The sequence below is a fragment of the Nicotiana attenuata genome, chromosome 5 (genome assembly GCF_001879085.1).
Source record: "Nicotiana attenuata strain UT chromosome 5, NIATTr2, whole genome shotgun sequence".
NCBI classification, from domain to species: Eukaryota; Viridiplantae; Streptophyta; class Magnoliopsida; order Solanales; family Solanaceae; genus Nicotiana; species Nicotiana attenuata.
This window is the reverse complement of record NC_031993.1, coordinates 15,292,677-15,307,999: the sequence shown is the minus strand read 5'-3', so window position 1 is coordinate 15,307,999 and position 15,323 is coordinate 15,292,677. Positions and strand designations below refer to the sequence as shown.

General features: G+C 39.8%; 1 protein-coding gene across 1 annotated transcript; it reads right to left on the bottom strand.

The window, feature by feature from the left end:
• Positions 267–1,823, bottom strand: LOC109226007. The gene is made up of 2 exons (XM_019390810.1): positions 1,163–1,823; positions 267–991 (listed from the first exon to the last, which is right to left on the bottom strand). Exons 1-2 carry the CDS (start codon positions 1,821–1,823, stop codon positions 267–269), a joined length of 1,386 nt encoding a protein of 461 aa, XP_019246355.1.

Here is a 15,323-nt window from a genome sequence, read left to right as displayed (position 1 = left end):
AATACTACCATCTGCCCTATGTTTGATTTTGTACACCTATTTATTCCCTATGGGTTTCTTGCCTGGTGGTAAGGGCATTATATCCCAAGTCTTATTTGCCTCAAGTGCATCAAATTTTTTTAACATAGCTTCTTGCCAAGCAGGATTTAAAATTGCTTGCTGGAAAGTTACTGGTTCATGCACATTATCTAGACTCTTAACTAAATTATGATCAATGGAACTCAAAGTACTAAAACAAACAGACTTAGGCAAAAAATTTAAGGAAGTTAAGGTGGGACAGATATAATCTTGAAGATAAGAAGGAGGATTGTGATTTCTAGAAGGATATCTTCCAGGAACAACAGTAGGGTCAGTAGGATCAGAAGAAATGGAAGGAGAAATAGGGACAAGAGAGGAAGGAGAGAATTAGGAGACACAATAGGACTGGATAAAGGTGCATCCATATCACCACTAGAAGAAATGTTGGAGCCAGGTTCATGAGTAGAAGTTGGAAAAGGTGCTGGTACATGGTCAATGTGAGGTGATTGTTCTGGGTCTGGAAGTATAGATGGCAGATTTGCGAATAGTGTCTTTGGTATGGAGGATTTGCAAAATGGAAAAATGTTCTCATGAAAAATCACATCTCTTGAAATAAGTGTTTTCCTATCAGACAACTGTTGGAGTTTGTAAGCTTTCTTTCCAGGTGGATAACCTAGAAAAATACATGTAACTGACCTAGGGGAAAACTTATCCCTGAAGGGTTTAGGTGTAACAGCATAACAAAGACATCCAAAACTTCTCAAGTGTGTATATGTGGGCAACACACCAGAAAGTAATTCATAGGGAGTTTTGCCTGACAAAACAGTACTGGGGAATCTATTTATCAAGTATGTAGCTGTCAATACACAATCACCCCAAAAATGAATTGGTAATCTGGATAGAAAAAGTAAAGCAAGGAACTGTGGTTTGATGGATGACACCTTTAGATTGAAGGAATTGAGAAGCTTCATAGCTGGAACCAAGTTCCAAAGCATTATCAGTTCTAATGGATTTTATTTTTAAATTGAATTGTGTTTCAACCATGGAAAAGAAAGATTTCAGAATAGACAATGCATTTCGTTTATGACTTAGTAGATGAGTCCAAGTATATCTACTACAATCATCTACTATAGTAAGAAAATACTTATAATGTCTTTGTGTAGGAGTGTGATAGGGTCCCATATATCAACATGAAGAAGATCAAAAATATTCTGAGAAGAGGAAGCACTTTGTGAAAAAAGCAATCTTTGTTGTCTAGCAAGTGGGCATATGTCACAAATGAAAGGATGTCTATTGCAGTGAGGGATATCAGCACAATTAAGTTTTTGCAGTTCTGAAAAAGGAAGATGGCCTAATCTATTGAGCCATAGTACATGAGATTTGGTACTAGTCACATTATTTGCAGAAACATAAAGGATAAAAACAACAGGATAAATACTTTGTGGATCTTTAACTTGGAAAGTTTTGGATTTGACAAGATATAGCCCAGTTGTCACCTTACCAAGTTCCAACGGCCTCTTCAGAGAAGGGCCTTGTAAATAATAGGAACTGCTGGTGAGAATCAAGAGTGAAGATGTACCAACTAACAATTTGTGGACAGAAATGAGATTATATTTAAAGGTTGGCACATATAGGACCGTATAAAGTGTAACAACAGAATTAAGTACCACAGAACCATAATATGATACTTTCACTTTATAGCCATTAGGTAGAGTAATGAGATATGGAGTGGGTAAAGAAACAATATTTGAGAGTAAAGATTTGTTGGATGTCATATGGTCTGATGCTCCGAATCCAAGATCCATGTATCAGAATTTTGTATCGAAGCTAGACAAGTACACTTACAACCAGTATGGATAGAACAAGCAGAAATACCTGAAAAATTGGCAGCAGTAGGGACAGACTGAGATTGAGCGTTTCCACCACTTGGACATTCTGAAGGATGTTCATTAGTTGATTGTACTATTATGTGGTTATGGCATGAGGAGTTGAAGCATTGCTATAAGAGTTTTGACTGCAGTTATCAAGTTTTCCATCAGAAGAGGAGCATACATTGGCAGCCACTTTCATACTCCTACTGACAGGCTTTGAATTCTGCGGGTACCCATGTAGTTTGAAATATTTCTCAATTGTATGTCCATTCTTTTTGCAATATTTGCAGAACAATTTCTTTGAGTCACTATTATACCTCTGGGTTTGATTAGTAGTACTGAAGTTATATCTTGGGTTAGAGTTGGATGGACCAGTTGTGTATTTTATGCCACTGGGGTTGACAGTTGAACCAGCAGAGAAGGAGGTTGCATCGGATTGAAAAGCTGGAACTTTGTGTATGCCTCTCTGTTTCTCATCTTGAATTATTAAGGAATATGCCTTGATCACATCAGGCAAAGGCTCCATCATCAGAATATTACCTCTCGCATTACCATATAATTCATTCAAACCCATTAGAAACTGCAGTAATTTTTTATTTTCTGCATGTTTAATCATTTTGTGTTTTCCCCCACAATTACACTCACAGACACAATAAGATTCAGCATCTAGAGAATCCATCTTATCCCATAACCTCTTTACTTTGTTGAAATATCCTCCAACATCAGAAGAACCCTGGGAGACAGAACTTAAATCCTTTTGTACTTCATACATTCTCGCACCATTTAACTGACCATATCTATGATTGAGTTCATCTCAGAGACTCTTAGAAGTCTTAGAGTATATCACACTTTGGGCAATGTCAGGTCAAGGGAATTAAGGATCCAGCTAATAATCATGTTGTTACATTGTTCCCACTGGTCAAACAAAATGAAATTTTGAGGAGCTGCACATAATTTCCATTTATGAAACCTATTTTCGTTTTAGCTGACAAAGCAATTATGATACCCCTTCTCCAAGCCCCAAAGCAAGTCCCATTGAATTGTTTCGAGACTAACACAATACCAGGGTTATCTGAAGGATGCAAATAAAATCGATGAGATGAAGGCAGGTTAAGTTCATTTTCGAGTCCAAAGTATCTGGTCCATTGTCATCAGGATCACTTCGATCACCCATTGATTTTGGATCAAGTTTACCAGTTGACTTCACAAAAAAAAATCAACCTAGAAACACCACCAAAGGAACAATCAATACACCTGTGGAATCGTACAAAATAAGAAGTAATAGAATCTTACCAAAACACCATCAAAGTTAACAAAAATCACGAAGGAATCACTGAAAGCACCAGAAGCGAACACGTTTTGCCGAAAAAAAAATTCTCAAAATCGGGTCACAGAATCAGCTAACCCACACGAAATTACAACAAATCGCCATCAAAAACTTGAGACTATGAGAAATATCAGCCAAATCTTAAGAAGAACACCGAAACTCAAGAGAAAATCCATGAAATTAGGGTTTCCAAAAAAAAATTAGGGCTTAAAAAACAGTATCTCGAATATTCAGCTTTGAAAGAAACTTTGGAACTAACTCGAATGCGCAACGAATTGCTCTGATACCATGTTAGATTCGACGGAAAATGAAAGAAATCAACATAGATGAATTGAGAGAGAAAAGATCCATGGAAGATTCTAGAGAGAGAAATGAATCTGTCATTCAAAAATCAGCGTCCAAGCTATAAGTGTGTGTATTTACATACAGACCCAAAATCAGAAAAATAAAAACAGGCCCATCTACCATTTACAATCTAAATAAATATGGGCTTAGCAAACTAGTGGCCCACATACAAAATTAACAGCTCAACTAAAAACAACCCAGCTATTCTTACTCCTTTCTCCCTTTTCCGTCCAACCAAAACCTCTCTTCTTTCTCTTCTTCTTCCTTCCATTTTTTTGCATTATTTCCAAATAAAACCCAGCAGCGTTTTAATGTCAAAAGCACTCCTCAGTCTTCTTCCACTAAAAGTTGAGGGTATAGTTAAGAGGAAATATTAAGAATCCAAAAATTGTATGGCATTCGAATTTTACAGTGGTTTATATCACCATAGACATGATTAGATAAAAGAAAATCAATTTTGAAATTATAGTAGAAAATGAATAGGGATCAATGGTTTCAAAGTGGTGGAGCATTCTAGTGTTGTTTTATTGTGGTCTATAGGTGGAAAGGAGTGGTGAGCTTGTGGATTTAGAGACAGAACAATTAATGGAGCTGTCTGTATTGCTTCTTTTTTTCCTTATTTCGGTCTCCGGTGGAGATAATTTCTATTGACTTCGACTTATTGGTGATTGTGTGATGGTGCTAGTGGCAGAGGTGTGAGTGAGGAGATGATGGTGCATGTGTGATGTCATTGAAAACAAAAAGAAACTGATAGATGAAGTTGGCCTATCTGTAGTAGACGATGAAGAAGAAAAGGAAAGAAAATGAAATCAAAATTTTGATAAATTGATTAAAAGAAATGGGACACACAAATTATACACATCAAGCAACAAATAGTCTTGGAATGTGATATGTTATAATGTCAGCATAATTGTTATACATACCCCGTTTGAGGAATTTATTAGTTCACAAATGTATGTGTTAAGGTGTTCAAAATGGAAAAATTATAAGTTCGTTTACTGAGCTGGCAATTGGATTAAGTGGCCAGAAGGCCGTTTTACCTTTAAATAATTTGAAAGTTTTCCCCGAATTAAACAGGTCTTCCTCTATGGGGGAGGAGCAAGAAAATAAAATTTAAATAACAAACCAACAAGTCAGCAAATGAGAATAAGGGTGTTTTTGGTATAACGGAAAATATTTTCCGTGGAAAATGTTTTCCAAGAAAATATTTTCTTGGAAAACAAGTAGTAATCTTATTCATTTTCCGGTGTTTGGTACGCAAATTAAGGAAAATGACTTCTCAAGAGTATTCATAAATAATTTAGATATAACAAACATGACGCCATAAACTTTCAAACCAACAACCTTCCGAACCCACATTTTTCATAAACTTTCGAACCACTAAACTTTCGAAACCGCGAAATTTCTAACCCGTAAACTTTATAATTTCTAAACCCGTAAACTTCCAAACACATAAAGCTCCGAACTCATAACTTTGGAACTTGTAAAATTTTGAACCTTTAAACCGATAAATAAAAAAACTAAAACTGAAAAATATATTAAAAAATATTTTTCCGGGGGGGGGGGGGGGGGGTATAGAAAACGAAAAAATAGAATTTGAAATTACAAAAAAAAGTAAAATAATATTTTCGTGGGGGGGGGGGTCAGTTGGGGGTGGTGGTGCAGAAAACCAAAATAGAATTTGAAATTACAATAAAAAAGATAAGGTAAAAAAATTTTGCGAGATGGGGTGGGGGTGAGTGGAGCGGTAGTAGGGTGCATGGTAACGGGCTGAAATTTGAAGGAAAAAAAAACCTTTTTTTGGAGAGAGGGGGTGGGGTGGGTGTAAATGCCTAATTTTTGTTCTTTCTTTTACATTATAGTTTTGAATAATTATTTTTGTGTGTGTTTGTAGATTTTAGAATTAGACTGTTTAATTTGTTAAGGGGGTTAAGGGACTGGGCTTTTCATTTAAAAAAAATAAAATTGGCTCAAAATTGGATAAAATCGCGGCCCAAACCCGGTCCAGACCTTGTGGTCTGAGAGACGTCCAAAACTGCATCGTTTTGATAAATGAGGCAAGATTTAATCTTAGCCACTCATCATCACTTGATCCAACGGCCCTGATTAATCTCCCACCCAAGGTATTTAAAGCCTAGTTTGGCCAAAATTTTGCCTCGATTTTCCTTATTGTCTCTTCATTTTTCTTCTTCATCTCTCTTTAATTTCTCTTCCCAGCAGCTCCGTCCATCGCCGCCCAGCGCTGCCCGCCGGAATTCGTCATCGGCAGCGGCCAACATCCAAAGCCCATAAAACCTACACCAATCTCTTCCTCTCTTTACCCTCTCTCCTAATCCGAGCCCCAAATCCTCCAAAACCCCTCTAAATTCCGTGAAATCGAAACCCTAGATAGCCGCCTCTTACTTCCCTCTTAGATTTCACGGCAAATCCGACCACCCCACCACACAAACTTCACATAAACATGTAGATCTCCAGGAGATCTACATTTCTCTCTAGTTTTACCCCAAAAAACCACACCGCCGCCGGCCGAGCACCCCCAGTGCCGCGACATCGCCACTGCTTCACCACCCAATCAACCCCGGAACTCTTCTTCTGTGCATTAAACACGACCCCCTTAATCTCTTTTTCTCCTTGACACAGTGCCGAACTCAACCCGGTTCGCCGGAGTTTGTGTTTTTCGGCATTTGTCATTGAGAAAAAGAGGTGTGGAGGTCGATTCCCCGCCTAGTTGTGTTGTACTACTGGTTCGAAGCCTAAGAATTTAGGTAAAATACTAATCTTCTCCTCTATGTTTCTCATTTGTTGTTTTAATATATTTGATTGTAGTTTCTTATTTAAGTTAAAATCTGTTAGTTGTAGTTTCTGTTTTCTTTAGCGATTAGGATTTTGTTTTAATTTGTGTTCTATGTCTATGCTTTTTCCTAATCATGTTATTCATGCTTTTGATTTAGTTAAATTAGGATAGTTGTTCTAGTTTAGTTTCAACAGAACACTGGTTTGAATCGATTCTCGTTGTTTAAAGTTTTAGTTAATATCGGTTAATTGTTGTTTGTTTGATCACGATTATCTGTTTGTCTTAGTTACTACGAGTCTAGTTAGTTTGACGTTCTGATCGGTTCAACCAAATTCCTCGTTAGGTTGTTACCATTGTTGTAATGAGTTTATGTTTTCAAATGGGTCGTTTGGTTTCTGATTACTTTCTGAGCTGTGCTGAAGTATTGTTAATCTAGTTGCTACTTAGCAACTGATGTTTGTCTGTTTGGCTGAACACTTCAGTCTAGTTATATGGTTGCTTATGTTTTGGTTTGACAACATAGGTGGGTACTGTTATTTGGTTAAAAGTTGAAGATTAGTTAGTTCAATCATGTATTTAGGGGTACACTAGCAACTTATTTTAGTACTAGGGTGGCTGAAATGACCTTTGGCTCCTGCTATAGCAGATTTCAGGCTGTCCTTTCACCTTTTGGACAGCCTTTAGCACACAAAGTCAGTCCCTTTTTGGACAGATTTTTGGTGAACCAAAATCTGTCCAAAAAGTTGGCTTTTCTTTGCCTATTTAAGGGCCGCCCTTTCCTCATTTAAAGGGGGACTCCATCACACTTCGATAGAGATTTTTAGAATTGCTTAAACACACAAAAACATAAAAAATTTCTGCAGTTGAACACATGAAAAGTAAGCTGAAATTGCGAGCTTTGGGAGTGAATCTTAGAGTGCAAACTTTTAGAAAAGTATAAGTCTTCTTTAGAGTTTGGTTCCGGGTTTCTTCTCTAAGTTTTCGGGCTGTTCAAACACGAATTTGCTGCTGGTTTTCTGCTGTTTTTGCTGTTGTTTGTTGGCTGTCTTCTGCTGTGTTGTTGCTTGTTCTGCTGTAATCTAGAAAGAGTTGATTTTGCTGAGTTTTTTCTTCTTTCTGTTGTCCAGATAACTTTCAGGCTATGTAAACTCCTAAAAATCAAGTTAGAATGAAAGCAATGGTACCTGAAAATATTAGCAGCTTCATTATTACATACTTTTGAATATTGGATAATGTTATGACTGTGTGTTAGTTAATTAAACTGTGCCAAGCATCTTTAGTCTTATGCCAAAGTTTAGGATATAATTCTGCTTGGCCCTCAATTTCTTACCATATTCAATAGTTTTAATTAATTTTTAAATTTTTTGTCATAATCGCGGATTCGCTTGCGTAGCGTGGTAGTGACATTTAATAAATTTTCCAAAAAAAAAGATTAATTTTTCCTCAAAGCACAATTGTAGCAATTTTTTCAAAAGTAAATAACGTGCTAACAATCGTTTGTCATGACAGCGGATTCGCTTGCGTAGCGTTGTTATGACTAAATAATAAGTTTCGTCGATCATGCATTCGCTTGCGTAGTGTGGTTATGACATCTTATTATTCAAAATATTCTTTAATTTTTCTAATAATCAAGAGATAAAAGCGGATAGGTAAAACATGAAAATCATATAAATTACAGTTTGTCCAAAATTAGTTCAAGCCAAGTTTTAAGTCAATAAAGCGACCGTGCTAGAACCACGGGACTCGGGGAATGCCTTATACCTTCTCCCCAGTCAACAGAATTCCTTACCCGAACTTTATTTTCGCGGACCGATAATAATAGAGTCAAACCTTCCTTTGACTAGGATTCAAATAAAAAGGTGACTTGGAACACCCAAAAAATCAATTCCAAGTGGCGACTCTGTAAACAAAATAATCCCTATTCAAGTTTGTCACTTTAATTGAAAAAACTCTTTAACCCACCCACAATCCATAACATACATATATCTTTTCGGGGGTAGAAAAGGGGTGTGACAGCTCTGGCGACTCTGTTGGGGACAACCAAAATTCGAGCTTGTACATGTTGAATTTTATTTGGCTTTATTAATTTTTTATATACTGTGATTTATTTGGGCATAATGTGCTACTTGTTTGCTTTTTACCGCTTTGATATTTTTGAACTGTACATATAAACTGTCTTCTCACGCACCCCCTCTGAGTCTTCTTGAAATTAAAATTGGGCATTTGCTTGACATAGCCCGCTTTCTTTGAGATAGCCGAGGTGCTTGTCACCCGGTGAAGGATTTTAGTCACACCTGTTTTAGGCGGGGAGCACCACCAGTTAAGCCGGAAAGCAATGCTACCGGTACACTGACCCTCCTCGGCTCGAGTTGTCCGCTCGAGTAAGCCGGTCTAGGTACCTTTTCCACCAAGATTTAAACCTAGAAGAACAAACCTCATGCCGGATTTTCCTAGTAGGTTCGTTCTATGTGCATCACGTGCATTTGACTTAGCGAAACTCGGCACAGGGGCTGGGTCCGTATAAGACAGGTATCCTATTTGAGACCACCATGTTCACGTATGTGCTATTTGATACATCATTTGGAAGGCTTACTTGCATTGTCGACCGGCTTTGGAAAATTAGTGTAGCGGAATTATTAAAAAAAAATTCTCCTAGTTTAGTGCAAATAAACCTTTTTTAAAAAAAAATAAAATAAAATAAAAAAATAAAAAAGTATATATATATATATATACACATATATTGTAGTAGTCTGGTGTGAGTTGTAAAAGATTAATTTTCATTTAAAAGAAAAAAAAGTACCCAGTTTTACCGAACTACGCTGGTTTGATTCTCACTGGATGTGAGATACGTAGGCAACCTCCATCGGGTTCAGCCCACATTTTTCAAAAAAAGGGGAGCATAAAATTCCGCATGTGCATAAAATTTTCGAAAAAAAAGAGAGCCTATTTTGGTCACCTTTTTACTGTCTTGCCCTCATGTTCCGGCTGTTTTGCCAAGACAGCCTTAAAATCTTCCTGGGAAGTGCTGAAGGGCCATTTTTGTAAAAAATAGTTACTTTATCCATATTTATTCACCTTTTACCATTTCTCCCTTATGTCTGGCCATTTTTGTCGAAGCAGCTTTAAACCTTTCCGGAAGTACCGAAAGACTATTTTTGCAAAAGTAGACATTTTTATCTAGTTTTTTCTTATTTCTTTTTTCTAAAATAGCTTTGGAACCCCTCTCGGAGTAGCTAAGGGTCATTTTCATAAAAATAATTTTTTACTTATTATTTTGTCTATTTTTATCATTTTGTTCCTGTGTTTGGCTGTTTTTGCTGAGACATCCTTTATGCCTTCTATGGAAGTATCAAAGGGCCGTCTTTGTAATAATAGCCATTTTTTCCTCTTTTATCATCTCAACTTTTGTGTCCGGTAATTTTAAAATATATTTTGTAATAAATAATAATAAAAAAAATATAGATCGAGTCCTAAATTGGCCAAAAAATAAAATAAAATAATGAATGATCATAATTTGCATATAGTTTAGGTAAGTCCTAACCCTTTTTATCTTATTCTCAGGATCACCATGAGTTCTCCATAAAGAAGCAGTCAGAAAAGGGTAAGGGACGAGACACCTCCTATGTTCTTGATCAGAGATAAGACCCCGGGTAGTCTCTGCAATTGGTGGGCTAGTTTTGCTACATGAGAACGAAATCGAGTATTTAAGCACCTCAAGTTCCTCACAAACATCATGGGAATTAAGCCTAACAGAGATTTAATCGAGGCTCTAGTGGGTTTTTGGGACCCCGCGAACAATGTCTTTAGGTTCAAAAATTGTGAAATGACGCCCACATTGGAAGAATTAGGTGGGTTCACCGGATTGGGGAGAGACCTTCGTGGGAAAAAGCCTGCTGCTCCGAGAAAAGTTGGTGTGAACAACTTTTTAAAGAAATTATGCCTCCGTCGAATTCCAATGGTTTGCTTAAACGAAGGTTGGGTTCCGTTGGAATATCTCTATGACAGGTTTGGGGACGAGAAAGGGTTTGAAAATTTCTCGGGCATAGAATTCGTCAACCAGTTGAGTTACGACGCTTGGAGGGAGTTGAGAATCTTTGCGTTCATGATATCATTCTAGGGATCATGGTCTTTCCAGAGCGTGGTGGGCGTATCAGAATTCGATTGGTTGTGGTAGTCTCGTATTTGCAAAGTAGCGAGGATCATACCATTCTTCCCATGATTTTGGGAGATATTTTTCGAGCTTTGACCCGCTGCCAAGAGGGTGAAGATTACTTCGAGGGATGCAACATTCTGCTGCAGATGTGGTTCATAGAGCACCTTTATCATCATCCAATAGTAATAAATTTCAATGAAAACTGGCTGAATTACATTGGATGTCACCCAGACAGGGCCGCAAGTTGTAATCTTCCAGAAGGGGTGAGGGCCTGGCGGAAATTACTTGGTTCATTGAATGCTGATAGAATCACTTGGAACTATTATTGGTTCCCTTCTGCTAGGGTCATGCATATGTCGACGTATCGCCCGTTCTTCATACTCATGGGTTTCAGAGGTTTCCAACCCTACGCGCCCCTACGCGTCATGCGCCAGCTAGGGAGAGAGCAAAAGAGGCCCCCGATTGAGGACATGCATCCGTTCGTGTGGGAATTCAAGGGAGAGGAACCTCCAAGGGAGTCTTATGCACAAAAGGTTTGGTTTGGTGGTCGATTTTCTGATTTGGACGAGATGGTAGCTGATCGTGAACGTGGGGAGGTAAGCCTCGCATACCTTGAGTGGTTTCACAACCAAGCTATCCCCGAGCAAAGGCCAGAAAGATCCATACGGCATGCAGTTGATTGGGAGGAGGAGATCGAGGCCAGAGTTAGAGAAACCAGAAGGGAAGTCGCACAAGAGTTCCAATCTCGTATTGACATTTTACAAGAAGATAAGGGCATTCTGGAGACAGCCATGGACATACAACAGGCTGATTTTGAGCGGGAAAAGGCTCAGTGGGCACGAGAGAAGCAAGCACTCAAAGCCCAAATTCAAAAGAAGAACATAGTCGCAACCGCTCAGCAACAAGAAGAGAGAGAAGCCCAGTTCAGGGTAGTCCGTGATCACGAGCGTAGAGGTTTTGCTCCGTTAATCCAAGGTCTGAGGGATCAGATAGGGGGAGTTGAGTCAAGCAAGGAGAGCCAGATCGTGGAGTTTGAAATAGAAAGACACCACTACCAAAAGGTGATCAATCAGTTAGAAGCGGAGTCGCTAGATGTTCGGCGCCAGAAAGATATGGCCTTGGACCGCGAGCGTGATGCGCTGGATCTAGCTGAGACCCGTGGTCAGCAAAATCAAGAGTTGCATGTGGCTCAGGAATACATTAAGGGAAATATCCTCGAGGTAGCCACATATACCTCAAGAGCATGCAGGAGTTGTCAGGGAATGACGCCTGAGCGGTTTGCAGAAGTATCATTGAACGTTGCTCGTCATATATCTGCAGACTTGGAGAGGATATACCGCAATGTTGGGGGTCAGCCGCAGGAACAAGCGCCTTGATTACAGTGATGCTGGTGGATTCTACTGCAGAGATCAAAGTCTTCTTTTAGTTATCAGTCCTTTGTCATTCTTCTTTTGTTGTTTTTGAGTCTGTAAGAGTCTTTTGGTGTTTTGAGTCTTGTTGTTTTGCCTTTTATCCTAAAAAGTCTGTTTGAGTCAGGTCTAGTCTTGTTTATCTTTATGTAATTGCTTCTTTTTGAGTCTTGTACCAACAAAAAAATTATTATATATATTGAAAAATCAATGAAAAAGATTTTGTTTAGAAAAATTCGAAAATGAACCAAAAAGGTATTTGTTTTGTAAAAAAAAAAAGGTCATGTACCTGAACTACGTAATGATCTGATTCATGCGGCGACATGATACGTAGGCAACCCACAAAAGGTTCGATCAAATATTTTTCAAATGACTATAAAATGAGGGATCAAGATAAGGCGAGTGAAAAAAAAAGAGAGAGAGAAGAAAATAAGAGCGCCAATAGATAACAATCTTATAAGCCGGAATGAAACATGAAGCCTTCCAAAAGCATGTTAGAGATGGTGATATTTTAGGAGCATAGCATATCTACGTGCGATTCCTATCTGTAAAATGCTTAACCCTAACACATTTGTTGCCTCTTAATCAGTAAGCTTAAGGTGGTTGGTTTGTGGTGAAAACTGGCAACACACTACTACTTCACAAGATCTAAGGGAGCGGTGGTAATGGATAATAGTGATGAAATCGAGTCGGTCAGTGACAATCCGCAGGGTCAGTCAGTTGAGCAAGAGTCGGAGGAAATAAGAAAATTGAGACAACAACTATCATACGTATATCAAGCTTGGGTTTCCGGTCGACCTCCACCCCAGGGTCCTTCAGAGGGAATTTCCACCATACCCTAGGCTACTCAAACACCGCTCCATGCAATGAGTGATCCCATTCTACCACCAGGGTATGTGCCAAACTACAGCCTCCATGCTGCCCCCGGTACCTCTAATATGCGACCTCCAGTCACACCGGTTAGGAACACCCCTCTCGTCGTGTCTGGCGCACCGGTATATACAATCCCGCCGCCACCACCTATGACGAGGCCAAACAATGAGACACCATCTCATGTTTATGATGGCCAATATTATTCTCCAAATATGGCTTTTGGGGTCTCGGCTCCATACAATCAGACTCCTCGGTACGAATCACCAGTGGAAAATGAAAAGCCTGCCACGACTGTTGACCCAGATGAGATGGCCAGGAAAATGTAAAGTGTTGAACAGAATATAAAGAATATACAGGGACTAGGTGGTCACAAAAGTGTTTCGTTCAGTGATCTATGCATGTTCCCTCACATCCATTTGCCACGAGGGTTCAAGACCCCAAAATTTGAGAAATATGATGGACACGGCGACCCTATCGCCCACTTGAAAAGGTATTGCAACCAGCTGAGGGGTGCAGGAGGAAAGGAAGAGCTGCTGATGGCTTACTTTGGGGAAAGCCTTGTGGGGGTAGCTTCCGAATGGTTCATTGACCAAGACATCTCTCATTGGCATGTTTGGGATGACATGGCCCAGGCTTTCGTCAAACAATTTCAGTACAACATTGATATTGCGCCGGATCGTAATTCCTTGTCCAATATGAAGAAAAAGCCGACCGAAAGTTTTAGGGAGTATGCCATCAAGTGGAGGGAGCAAGCGGCTAGAGTTAAGCCACCCATGGATAACCACGAGTTGATCACTGTTTTTCTGGAGGCTCAAGAGCCTGATTACTTTCAGAACATGATGTCCGCGATGGGTAGACCTTTTGCAGAAGCAATCAAAATAGGGGAGATGGTCGAAAATGGCCTCAAGACTAGCAGAATTGTAAGTCAAGCTGCTCTCAAAGCCACCACTCAAGCTATCCAAAATGGGTCGGGAGGTTTGGCAAATAGAAAGAAGAGAGATGAAGGGTCCATGATGGCTTCGGGATCTAGGGAGTTTCAAAGAGGGGCATCGCACCCTTATGTGCAAGTTCAGCAGGGGCAATCCAGCTACCCTCAACATTATTATCCCCCGCCAATTCCTCAATACTCTGTGGGCCCACCACAATATACAGTGTTCAATGCTCAATCATATGCTCGGCCTCCCAATCAGCAGGTACGGGCACCAGCTCCAAGGGCCCCCCGACCTCAGCAGCAAAATTTTTGGGCACCCTACAATGCTCGTCCCAGGCAGGATTATGGTCGAGAGCAGAGGCCGGCAGAAAAATTCACTCCAATGGCTGAATCATACTCTAGTCTATTCCAGAAGCTGAAGCAAATGGGCGTAATTGGACCCATCGCTCCCCACCATATGCATCCCGATTCGCATGGATTTCAAGCAAATGCTAGATGTGAATATCATTTCGGTGCCCCAGGGCATAGCACTGATGACTGTTGGACTCTGAAAAGAGCCATAGAGAGACTCATTTCTGAAAAACTGATTGTAGTGACGAATGGCGAGGACCCTCCTAACGTGACAAACAACCCGTTGCCAGCACACAATGATGTTCATTTTGTGGGAATGATTGGCCGAGATCAAGAATACAAGCCGGTCGGTCGAGCAAAAATGACAGTAGGTGCAATTCAAGAAGGAACGGGTCTGGAAGTAAGTCCCAGCCGAGATCTGCCATTGATTGTGAAAGCCGCCCAGAGCTCAAATAAGGCAACTTTATTTGTTCCAAAAATCTCGAGGTTGGAAGTTCACTCCAGTGTTCCAAGCCCAAGGTTATATGTACCTGGAGGCCACCCCGTCACAAGGCAGAAGTAGGGTGGTACGAAAGGTATAACAGAGTCGATCATCAAACCTGTCGTGCAACCCCCTGTAACCAACACAAAAACCACTCCTTGGAACTACAACAAAACGGTGATGACCTACAAAGGCAAGGAAATCATAGAGGAAGTGGGGGAAACTGGAGGTTTGACTCGATCAAGGAGATGTTACTCTCCAGAAGAGTTGAGGAAGGCCAAGCAAATTAGAGAAGCCATTTGCCAATAAAGAAACCAATCACTGAAGCAGAGGCGGAAGAGTTTTTGAAAAAGATGAAAGTTCAGGATTATTCAATCATTGACCAGCTAAGAAAGACTCCTGCACAAATCTCTCTACTATCTCTGCTCATACATTCCAAAGAGCATGCCCGTGTACTAATCAGGGTCCTGAACGAGGCACATATCTCAGAGGAGACCACAGTGAATCAGTTAGAGAAGATGGCCAACAGATTTTTTGAGGTGAACAGAATCTCCTTTACTGATGATGAACTTCCCGAGGAGAGAGCCAGGCACAATAGGGCTTTGAACTTGATGGTCAAATGTGAGGGGCATTATGTAAAGCGAGTCATGGTTGATGGAGGCTCAAGGTGTAGATGTATGCCCTCTCTCTACATTGCAAAGCATGGAGATCAATACAGACAGAATCTGACCCAGCAATGTTCACATCCGAGCTTTTGATGGCTCAGCAAG

Excerpts from the sequence above, each read along its gene's own strand:
- LOC109226007 (XM_019390810.1), bottom strand. The coding sequence starts at position 1,823 with ATGGATCTTGGATTCGGAGCATCAGACCATATGACATCCAACAAATCT. Across the intron at positions 992-1,162 it reads CCTACACAAAGACATTATAA|CTATGAAGCTTCTCAATTCC; the intron begins GTATTTTCTTAC and ends ACTTGGTTCCAG.